Here is a 12,731-nt window from a genome sequence, read left to right on the forward strand (position 1 = left end):
ATCATGAAAGCAGTTATAGATTGAGATAATTTAACAGTAATGTATGATTAAGTCACTATGCTGAGAATTATGAGTTAACACCTTATCAGAGCAAACAAGGTGTAAGCAATACATTTACCAGTACATATTATGTACCTTATCATAAACTGGCACCAGACATTGCACTTAGCCTCACACTCCATTACATCTATATTTACTGATATGCTATTCATCATTTTCAGTCTTAATTTTATTATAGAGTAAGGCAGTATACTTGAATATCTTCTTTCACTAGTACACAATTATAGACATGAATCACTTAAGGGTTTAAAGAGGTTTTATTTCATTATTGTATTGTATCAGCCTTGTAAATGCCAAGTAAGTGATATATGCTCCTTTGAGCTATTTACTGATGGTTTAACTAGTCTTGTCTTTTTATTTTTTAGTTGAAAACATCCTGAGATCCATCCTTGGTTCATTAAAGCCAGGACAATGATATTGATAAACAAGGACATTGATAGTGAAAAGGAAGACTGATATTTATAACAAAGACAGACTTATGTCACAAATTACAAAGAACACTATTAAGAAAAAAAAAAGGGAAAGAACAGAACCAAGTTTACATCTGAGAATTCATCATGTTTGTGTTATTTTCTTACACTATAGTGCTTAAATTATGTTATGCTAAATTTGAATTGATAAAATTGAAAATTTAAATGTAAAATTTCTGCCAATTAGAAATTTGTTGGTTGTGGTATGGCCACATACAATAGTAGGATTTGTTTTCTGACATTTTGTTGAAATGCTTTATTTGTGTTTGTAATATCTAGACCATCACGTCGTGATGTGGTTACACTCCATAGTGCTATGGTGTTGTAGGGTTGGATTTAATTCATTGTGATAGTAGTTTTTAGTTTTGTCTCATTGTTTTGTATATTTTAATATATCGTATAAAATATTTATTGTGTGATTTGAAAAAATCAATAGTAGATTGCAATGCAGTATGTGTGGTTTGAAGTGATTTATACAATCATCTTACTAAATCTTCAAATACAGCAATTGTTAGTAAAAATGAAGCTCCTTACCTGTCAACGTTGACCTGTATTTTGGATATGCTGCCTGGGAGTTCATCTGAGATTTGGAATCTTTTGGAATATATTGAAAAAAATCAGGATTTCATGGTTTTTATGACACTGTTTGAGGTCTAAATAGCAAATTTTCATCTGAAAATATTTAGAATTTAAAGTTTAAACTTCTTTTCAGTTAAAGATTAATATGCAAAATTTATGTTAAATTGAAAAAGAGTACATGTTATGGCCTGACACTTTTTTTAACCAATGCAGGTCATGCAATGCAGGTATTTTCACTTGCAGAGGTTGACAGGTATGAAGCATTCGACTAGAATTGATATAAATTTCTATTGAAATTGTTATAACTGTAAGATTTCAATGTAAATCTTTAATAGCATTTAATTTATTCAGATTTCTGTAATATGGCTTTTTGTATTTGCCATGAACGATCAAAGAAAGACCTAGATAATTTTTATTATTCGTAAAAAGTATATGGAATAAGAATTTATGTTTTACAGCTCAGAATAACACAACAATTTCTGATGCATAAAACTTTATTGTACTGATCTGATTATTGAGTAGAGTGAAAAATTCCTGAAGAACTATTTACTACCATGCAGTAATATACAATGACAGAAAAGTATTTAAAAAAAGAGTGCAATTCATTGTATTAAAAATCTGAGTTAATAATTTTCAACTAGATTGAAATGAAAACAATTCAAAACATGAGGAGAGTTGTCCATCCCAATCAAAAACAAAGTGTTTGGTGCAATATATGAGGCCTTTATATATGTAAGTGTTTTCATGGGACCATGTATGAAAATACTACTTCCCTGTCATTGTAAATATTCATTATTTCATTGCTTTTAGTTTGTAAATATTAGTAGCTTTCAAAATTCAACATTTTGTGTGATTTGTTAAATATCAAGTAGAAAAGTATTGGAAAGTTTGGAAAGCAATAGGTTTCAACTTTATTATAAGATCAAGGTTACTGTCAAAAACAAATTTCTTTTGGAAAACTTTATTCATGTTTCCATGACAATAGACACGAAATGTGATGCATCTTTATATAAAATAACCTGCAGAGAACAAGTAAATTAATTGTTCCTCATTCATCCCTGTGTGAGAGAAGGAAAGCAGATGATAATATTTTAATCATGTAGTATTGGCATTATTAACATATGCAGAAGTGATTTTGCCTCAAAAGTTCACATAATAGCCTTCCAGAAAAGGAAACTTTGAAAAATGATAAAAGGATGGTGTGGAATGAAATAAAGAGTTTGCGAAAATACGAATTTACTACAGTGTATTCTTATTTTGCTTCAATTATGATTTTTGTTTCAATTGTGATTTTTGATTAGATAGACACATAAAAAAAAAATAGATTGTATTGATCAACTCATACACTCTACTGTAAAATTTCAAATATAATTTAATTTTGAAATGTTCTAAATAATTTGATATTCAATAAATAAAAATAAATTCTTAGTAGAACAAATCACCAAGATCTCACATAAAACATTCTTGATATTGTTTTTAAGTTGCACATTATGTATGCTGTTGTAAATATGTGTACATATAGCAGGTTGCCTTATATTAATGACTAGATTTTGATGTATATTTATAGATATGTAATATTATGTTAATGAGATTTTTATTATACCAGTGAGGTTTTGTTTATAATTCCATTTGCTAGATGAAACTAGATCTCTTCATTATAGTTCAGTTTTTCTATTGGCAAATTTTCATCAGTGTAGAATATTTTATTTTGTCAGATTTTATTTTATTTCTTATTAAAGTCCTACTTTGTGGGTAACATGTAAAAAGTTGAAGTTAAATTAAGCTTACAAAAAATAACAGTTACAGCTGATTTCAGTGAGAGTGTAGCCAAAGGTAAAATATTTGGTTAGCTTGCTTGTTAGCTTAACCACGAAGTCATTGTTAGGTTAGGTGAACTACCCTCCTTTAAGAGTACACTAGTCCCACAGATAACCAATATATCTGTCTGTTGGGCTAGGCTACTTCGAAAGGAGGGTAGTTTACCTAACCTAACAATGACTTCACGGTTCAGCTAACAAGCAAGCTAACTAAATATATTACCTTTGGCTACACACTCACTGAAGCTGTAATTCGATAGAACTTCTACTTGAACTCTTGAAATTAATTTCTTCAAAAATTATGAAATTTTAAAGCTATTTCTTTTTCATATTAAATTAAAATGTTGTGGGTCAGTTTCATTCTAACTTTATTATATCTTTTTGTTTTAAAAAGTTTTTAACATTATCAGTATTTTTTGTAGTTTTCAAAGAAGATACATGTAGATTACTAGATAATTTTCTCTCCTCTTAGTGTGATTAATTTTTATTAAAGGTCCAATAAGATGGTATAATATGAGGAAATTTTAATTGAATAATTGCTTTTTGTATGAATTGGAGAGTAAATTGATTTCCTACTAACTTCAAAATGAAAGTGATCAAAAGTTCTTAGTGATAATGTCGACTGAGTCTCATTAATCAATGCAGAAAATTTCTTTAATTGATTTATAACAATAAGTGAAAACCAGAAACTTTTAGAATTACCCTTCAAATGCCCCTATATAATACCCATACATACAGTACCTTTGTTAAACAAACCCTTAAATGTCCTCTACAGTAACTGTGTGAAATAGATGAACTAGTATCTTATTTATATAATGTAGTTAAGGCTCTTTTGGGTTGTTCTTTTATTGTGTTGTTATGCAACTTTTTTTTCAAGAACTTGAAGTTAATTGTGGTTAAACAAAATACATAATTTTTATTTTGACTTAACCCTCAAAAAGTTTAAAATAAAGTAGTTCCACAAAATAGTTTTATATACACTTGAAAGAATCCTCATTTTCAACCAGTAAAACTATGTATACTTCAGAAAATAATAGATCTATAAATATTACATCTCAATTTCTTTTTTTTAATTTGAAATCCAAGTAATTTATAAACATAGAAAATGTTTGATGGTGAATTTGTATTAAAGCATTTTATATATTTTTTTTATAAATAATCCAAAAGTGGATATAATAAAAATATTCCTAGATTTCCCCCAATCTCATTATTTGATGTATAAACTGATTTTCAAACCAGGAAACTGCTCACATGACATTCGAAATTTGTTGCTTTTGTTTTCTATGTAAGAAATGTCTATCAAGTTTAATTTCAATGGAAAATTTCATGAGCATCTAGAAATATTTTTATTGTGGCCATATATGATTATTTGAAGTGATAATCATTTGACATTCAAAGATGAGATTATGGAAAGATACTTAAATTTATTTATTTTTAAAATAGGAAGATAAATAAATTTTCATCATTTGCTATCAAATGTTGTATATGTTTTTAGAAATTGCCATTTTAGTGTTTTTATTTAAAGACATGATTTTTTTTTTGGTGAATAAAGCTTCAATATCATATAATATCAACTAAAGAAATGATAACTTAACATAAGCTTTTGTGAGAAAATCTGGTGTATATTCTCCAAATTTTCTTGCATTGAAAAATATTTTGAAATTTTCGAGTTACAATTTTCCTACCGAGTTTTATTTTTGAATGATGTGTATAGGCAGCAGTAGACTAGTCATTATCAGTATTATGTTCACGTAAATATAGATTCTACCACTGCATCAAGTGTGATACGATATTTATCCACTCGAGACAGTTAAATTTTCAAATTTCAAACCTGAGACACGAACCCTTGTAGATTTCGAAAAAGAGTAGGCTAATGCTGCTACAAGGCAGCACTCGCACCTGCAAAGTGGAAAGGGATTCATATAAGTTGCAAAACTTGTTTCCCAATCCACTATAAATGAATATGTTTAAACTAAGTTCAAAGTTTAGCATATGTCCATTTCTCATAATCTGAATTAAGGGCATACGATACAGTATTGAACCTGTATTTACAAGTTGATGAAAATTTGCATATAGGCTATTTTTTACCTCATTAAATCAAATATGTAATAAAAAATATACCTTCATGTGCTACTTTTTGAGTAAAATGAGTTCGAAATTTTGTATATTTGCTCAAAATTCAGATTTGTGTCCGTATTTTCTTTTTCGAAAGAAAGACATAACTTTTTTGTTTGAAAAGATAAGCACAAAATGGTTTTTGTTAAATAATCGGTAATTTCTGTATTTTATAAGTATCATTAAAAATTATGCAATTTTTATTCCGAAATAACTCTATATTTATCAAATGTTCATGAATAGAGGAAAAAACGTCATTTTTTGCTGCATGTTTATCAAAATTAAAAAAATTGCGCTATTTACAGTTTTATAAAATTTGGGTCACATAATCTCCTTGCAAAATGAAACAAATTGCTGTTTTAAAAAATAGGGGTCCATGCACTCGTTTTCAAATTAAATCAGTTTGAATGATAAAAATCAGTTGAAAAATGGATCTTTTCCCGATATGTCAGAGTTTGACGTCGCGAAAATAACATTTTACGTTAGCAACGTCATTACATTCCCTGTAACTGTATCGTATGCCCTTAACAAATATAATAATATTATCCCTATGTTTTTAATTGGAATTGGTATTGTACACTGTTGTTTAGCAACATTCAGGCTACTGGTTCCCAAAATCTCATGTTTTAGTTGGTGGTAAATATGTCTTCATCATAGGAATACCTCTTTTAAGATTTGAAAGTAGGGTAAATGTCCTTGTAAGCAGCATGTTCTCGTTATCATTGAATAGTTTTGTTTTTAGGATTTGTATTGGTGCAGTTCAGTTTGTTGATAAGTTCATAGTTTTATATTATACATTAAAAATGAAAAAAGCCTGATGGGTTTTGGTGGGAACATAGAAACACATGCATATTTATTGATGTGATTGCTTTATTGCATTTGATAGATATTTGGAATTTGTAGAAGTGCAGCTTGTTTTAAAGAAAATTTAATTGTGTTTATAACTATTACTAATTTAGAGAAACTATGTTGTGAATAAATAATAGTTCATTTACCACAAAAAAAAAAATTTAACACATGAAACAATATAATGTGAACAAAGCATTGAATTTTCTAAAATATTACCATCAGATTTAAACAAAGAATAGTTATTAAATGTTATTGGTTTTTCTATCAATAAAATTTAAAAAAATATTTTCACTGATTTTCGGAATCTACAGAGACAGTTTTTAGTAAAAGATTTATGAAATGAAATTTGAATAATTTTGAATTGTAATCTGTGAGCCCACCATTAGAACTTGAAGAGTACAAGAATTGTTTAACTGAAAGCTATATTTTAAACCAAAGAATTCATTCACATGTTTTAGGACTTGTTTTTCATTCTCAAACAGCATTCACCATAATCAGATTATTTTTAATCAGAAATTGTATTGCTTAAGAAATGTCAAAGTACAAATTTATCCGTTAATTATTATTTTGTGTAAATTGTTTTGTTATATTAAGTATATTATTTGTTAAAATATATCTTTTTTTAAATTGTGATTTATAAACCTTTGTTACATGTAGAATCTATTTTCAAGGTACTGCTCGTAGGTTGTGATTATCAAATTTTGAAATAAAAGAATTTAAAGATTTTGACATCTGTCATATTTAAAAGATTTTCCCCCCATTAGTCCAATCTCACAGTTGTTTTTTTATGAACGAGTCACATTGGTTGACCCATGGTCAATCATTATAAATAAGTTCATGAGTCATGACATCATTACAATCAATTGTTACTGTGACAGAATAACAACAGAATTGTGACATAAGAAAAGTTTGAAAATAATCTACTGAGACTTGTCAAATTTAAATTTTCTTTTCCCAACAAGGGAGATCAAATAAATAATTTATTTCGTAATGTTTGATGTTAATTGTATATTAACAAATTTTGAAAAGAACATTTTATCATCAGTAATTGAATCTAATTCCAAAATTTTTATCATAATAAGCTGCGTAGAATTATTTTGCCTACTTGAAACATTTATGTTTTTTTTTACATTATATGCTACCAGGATATTAGACATATAATTTTTGAAGGTGCTTATTTCTCTTTATACTCAACCAATCCACTCACAAACCGGCCTTCCGGACAGTACCTTGAATACAGAATGATTAAGTGCAGCAGATGCCATTTTAATATTGTTTTCAACTTTTTTATCACTGAATCTCATGCTGTTTTTGCCACATTACAAATTCATTGCAGTCTTTAAGGATTTCAGGATTGTTCTCATTTTGTTTACTAGTGGTGAACATCATAGAATTTCAGACATAAATTTTACAATTCTTCAGTGAATAAAATTAAATATAAATGTTGTGTTCAGTCAATTCTAAAATGAGTTCTTGGTCAATATATTCAGTAAGTTTTTGTTAAGACATTAATGCATTTTGATAGAATGTATGATGTCAGATACACCCCTTTATTTACAATTTATTGGCTGTGTAGTTATATACATGCTGGAATTTACATTTTCTGATTTTATCTGTCTGAAATTTATTGATAATTAGAAATATTATAAATCTGATGTTGATGGATAAATTTCCATGCATCTTCTCATATTCAAACGAACAGAATTCAATAACCCCTCAGTCCACCTACAGTGACTTTTTTATGGAAGGGGGGGGGAGGGGTGAAATGTTAAGGCTTTTGAGCAGTGGGGTATTGTTAAGTGTTTTGGATTTTTCAATATAAAATACTGAAAGTTTATATTTTATGAGATTCTATAGTTCCCAATTCAATGTAGAATATGAGACTGCAGTCCCTCACTTTTATTAAAGTGATTTGAAATTATATAGGGCAAAGTTTCATGTTTGATTTTATACATTTAAAAATATATTCTTGTCAAAATGATTTGTGTTTTAGTTTTTGTAGTTTTCTGTCACCATCAGAGACTAATATGTCTTGATTAAAATTTATGTATTCTCATTTCCACCATTCAGCTTCTTTCTTCTATATTAGTTTTCATTGATTCCTCATTTCAATTTTTTAACCTTTTAAAGTAGAAGCTACTGAATTTATTTCAAGTCTAATTTTCTTATTCACAGAGTACTTTTTTGGGGAAAGACGGCTTCAAGCTGTCAACTCCCAATGTGGTTGGCCAGACTGCCAAGCCACTCATGTCAATCATTTTTGTCGAGCCTGCAACTTTTGTTGCAGAAAGCTCGACATAGGGATAGTGATCCGGCGGAGGCTACGGCGGCGGCGGCGGTGTTAGCTCACTTCTTAAAAGCTCTATATTTTAGAAGGTGGAAGTCCTGGATGCTTCATATTTTGTATATAGATGCTTCATGTTATGAAGTTTCCGTCAGTCACATGTCCAATGTCCTTGACCTCATTTTCATGGTTCAGTGACCACTTGAAAAAAAAGTTCAAATTTTTTGTAATGTTGAATTCTCTCTTATTATAAGTAATAGGATAATTATATTTGATATGTGCGTACCTTGCAAGGTCCTCATGTCTGTCAGACAGTTTTCACTTGACCTCGACCTCATTTCAGTGAACAAGGTTAAGTTTTGGTGGTCAGGTCCATATCTCAGATACTATAAGCAATAGGGCTAGTATATTCGGTGTATGGAAGGACTGTAAGGTGTACATGTCCAACTGGCAGGTGTCATCTGACCTTGACCTCATTTTCATGGTTCAGTGGTTATAGTTAAATTTTTGTGTTTTGGTCTGTTTTTCTCATACTATATGCAATAGGTCTACTATATTTGTTGTATGGAATGATTGTAAGGTGTACATGTCTAGCGGGCAGATGGCATGTGACCTTGACCTCATTTTCATGGTTCAGTGGTCAAAGTTAAGTTCGACGTGATATAGCCTTTTTGTTCTCATGCGGCGTAAAGCAACCAACAATCTTTGGTGTATGGAAATATTTTATGATCTTTATGTCAGTCGCGCAGGTTTTATTTGACCATGACCTCATTTTCAAGGTTCATTGCACAGTGTTAAGTTTTTGTGTTTTGGTCTATTTTTCTTAAACTATAAGTAATGGGTCAACTATATATGTAGTATGGAAGCATTGTTAGCTTACATGTCTGCCTGGCATGGTTCATCTGACCTTGACCTCATTTTCAAGGTTCATTGGTCTTTGTTTAGTTATCTTGGTTAATGTTAAGTTTATGTGACAGTTGTAATAAAGCTTAGCTTTATACTTAGGACTATCAACATAATATTAATGATTAGTATAGAAGGCGAGACATTTCAGCACTCTTGTTTTAAGTGTGGTGTATTTACTTACAGTTTCAAGTCATTATCTCAGCAGGCAAAAATTTGTATAGTACTTTAAAATCAAATTTTGGTGTCTTATACTAAGCATGCAACCAAAACATTCCTTTATTGTGTATTTTCTTCTTTGACCATTTTCGCTTGTAAGACCCTGCTTATGTTTTCAAGTTACAAATTTGACCAAATCTTGTCTGTTGTAGAAAACTTTTAATTTTAACATTCATGTTTCCAATTAAATTCACATTCATTTTAGAATTCATGTTTTCAATTAAACATACATCTTTTTAACATTCAGGTTTTTAATCTGAAAATCTTAACTTGGAATGAAATCCAGGCTACCTGCAAATAATAAGAATATTTGGAACTTCTAAAGTTTGTAGTGATCAGAGATGGATTTAGTTGGGAAGAGTAGACCTAATGGAGATAAATTAATAACTTAAATATTATATGAGAGATTGTCTTTTTAACTGGGATATAAAGGGTTATTACTTTGGTTTCTCACTGGTAATTAGTTTGATCATTGTCAGTGAGTGTAATTATGAAATTGTGAGGGATTTAAAAATCCTATTTACACCCACTGAAGATTAATAATTGGAAACATCACATCATTTAAAATAAATTTTGAAGGGAAAAAATATTATTTTTTAAAATTTATTTTTAAACTGTTACAAAAGATGATACAGTTCAAACATGTGTCATTGATAGGTTATTTTATTTACAGTATTAAAGTAATCTTAAACATATCATGTGTACTAGGGCAGCTAATGTTGCTGTATGTGCTTTATTTATGGTGTTTTAGACGAATTGTGATTAGCCTTACTATGTGCTGTAATATTCACTGCTGTTTTATTGCTTAAGTTCACCTATATCTTATCAAAGACATTTCATGATTGCAGAGTAGTAGCTGTAAAATATAGGTGAACGATTCATTACCTATAGTTCAGTATTTCTTCAAAATGATAGGGGAAAATATTTTTCACTTTATTTTGTACAAAAATCAAAATGACACTTTTATTTTATAAACTGTTGCTTTGCATTTTGATAGTTTATTCACACTTATTATATTTCACGACCTGATCATTGAATTGCTTAAGGTAAATTGGAAATGTTGTACCTACAATGCACAAACCAACATCAATCATAGGTCAGCAGTATGACAAATTGATTACTGCCCATTGCTTTCAATATGCCTGTTATATAATCTATGTTTTACATGATGTTGACAAATAAAATGGTGTAACGCTGCAATTCTTTGTTTTTATTTATATATATACTGTGAACAAAAGTGTCTGGCCTCCCACATTTTTGTTCAGCCTACGACTTTTATTGCAGAAAGCTTGACATAGGGATAGTGATCTGGAGGCGGCTGCGTTAGCTAGCTTCTTAAAAGCTTTATATTTTAGAAGGTGGAAGACCTGGATGCTTCATACTTTTAATATTACGAAGTTTCCCTCAGTCACATGTCCAATGTCCTTGACCTCATTTTCATGGTTCAGTGACTACTTGGAAAAAAGTTAAGATTAGCTAACTTCTTGAAAGCTTTATATTTTAGAAGTTGGTAGACCTGGATGCTTCATACTTTGTATATAGATGCCTTATATTATGAAGTTCCCATCTGTCACATGTCCATTGGCATTGACTTCTTTTTTATGGTTCAGTGATATGAAAAAAGAGTCAAGATTTTTATATGACCGCAAATTTTGAAAAAATTTTCGTCGTATATTGCTATCACGTTGGCGTCGGCACTCTAACTTTAGTAAAAGTGAATAGAAATCTATGAAATTTTAACACAAGGTTTATGACCATAAAAGGAAGGTTGGTATTGATTTTGGGAGTTTTGGTCCCAACATTTTAGGAATAAGGGGCCAGAAAGGGCCCAAATAAGCATTTTCTTGGTTTTCGCACCATAACTTTAGTTTAAGTTAATAGAAATCTATGAAATTTTGACACAAGGTTTATGACCACAAAAGAAAGATTGGGATTGATTTTGGGAGTTTTGGTTTCAGTAGTTTAGGAATAAGGGGCCAATAAAGGGCCCAAATAAGCATTTTTCTTGGTTTTTGCACAATAACCTTAGGTTAAGTAAATGGAAATCTATGAAATTTAAACACAATGTTTATGACCACAAAAGGAAGGTTGGTATTGATTTTGGGAGTTTAGGACCCAACAGATTAGGAATTAGGGGCCAAAAAGGGACCCAAATAAGCATTTTTCTTGGTTTTCGCACTATAATGTTAGTATAAGTAAATACAAATCTATGAAATTTAAACACAAGGCTTATGACCATAAAAGGAAGGTTGGTATTGATTTTGGGAGTTTTGGTCCCAACAGTTTAGGAAAAAGGGGCCCAAAGGGTCCAAAATTAAACTTTGTTTGATTTCATCAAAATTGAATAATTGGGGTTCTTTGATATGCCGAATCTAACTGTATATGTAGATTCTCAACTTTTGGTCCCGTTTTCAAATTGGTCTACATTAAGGTCCAAAGGGTCCAAAATTAAACTTAGTTTGATTTTGACAAAAAATGAATCGGTTGGGTTCTTTGATATGTTGAATCTAAAAATGTACTTAGATTCTTGATTATTGAAGTTTTTTTGGTCCAGTTTTCAAATTGGTCTACATTAAGGTCCAAAGGGTCCAAAATTAAACTTTGTTTGATTTCATCAAAAATTGAATCCTTGGGGTTCTTTGATATGCCAAATCTAACTGTGTATGTAGATTCTTCATTTTTGGTCCTGTTTTCAAATTTCAAATTCTACATTAAAGTCCAAAGGGTTCAAAATTAAACTAAGTTTGATTTTAACAAAAATTGAATTCTTGGGCCTCTTTGATATGCTGAATCTAAACATGTACTTAGATTTTTGATTATGGGCCCAGTTTTCAAGTTGGTCCAAATCAGGATCTAAAATTATTATATTAAGTATTGTGCAATAGCAAGTCTTTTCAATTGCACAGTATTGTGCAATGGCAAGAAATATCTAATTGCACAATATTGTGAAATAGCAAATTTTTTTTTAATTAGAGTTATCTTTCTTTGTCCAGAATAGTAAGCAAGAAATATCCTATTTGTGCAATAGCAAGAATTTTTTTTAATTGGAGTTATCTTTCTTTGTCCAGAATCAACTTAAATCTTTGTTATATACAATATACAATGTATATACACTTTTTACTACCAACTGATAAATTTAAATAATCTTTACCATTCAGTGATAACAAGCAGTTTTTTTACATCTTAATATTTTATGATGTATTTAAATGAGTAGTTATTGTTGCAAACTCCATTAGAAATTTGAATTGATATCAGTTTTGAAAAAGGGAAACGGGGATGTGAAAAAAAAGGGGGGGGGTTAAATTTTTCTCATTTCAGATTTCATAAATAAAAAGAAAATTTCTTCAAACATTTTTTTGAGAGGATTAATATTCAACAGCATAGTGATTTGCTCAAAGGCAAAAAAAAACTTTTAAGTTCATTAGACCACATTCA

The 12,731-nt window shown here is 29.7% G+C and overlaps 1 protein-coding gene across 4 annotated transcripts in view; it reads left to right on the forward strand.

Moving 5' to 3' along the window:
- Positions 1 to 10,496, forward strand: part of LOC143079690 (uncharacterized) — a 40,760-nt gene extending 30,264 nt beyond the window's left edge. For all 4 annotated transcript variants that reach the window (XM_076255177.1, XM_076255180.1, XM_076255181.1 and 1 more), the window contains one exon: positions 426 to 10,496. In XM_076255177.1, coding sequence (XP_076111292.1) covers positions 426 to 475 — 50 coding nt within the window. In that variant the 3' untranslated portion in view covers positions 476 to 10,496. The remainder of the gene's footprint in view (positions 1 to 425) is intronic.
- The last annotated feature ends 2,235 nt before the right edge of the window (positions 10,497 to 12,731 follow it).

Source organism: Mytilus galloprovincialis, chromosome 6 (assembly GCF_965363235.1).
Source record: "Mytilus galloprovincialis chromosome 6, xbMytGall1.hap1.1, whole genome shotgun sequence".
Taxonomy (NCBI): Eukaryota; Metazoa; Mollusca; class Bivalvia; order Mytilida; family Mytilidae; genus Mytilus; species Mytilus galloprovincialis.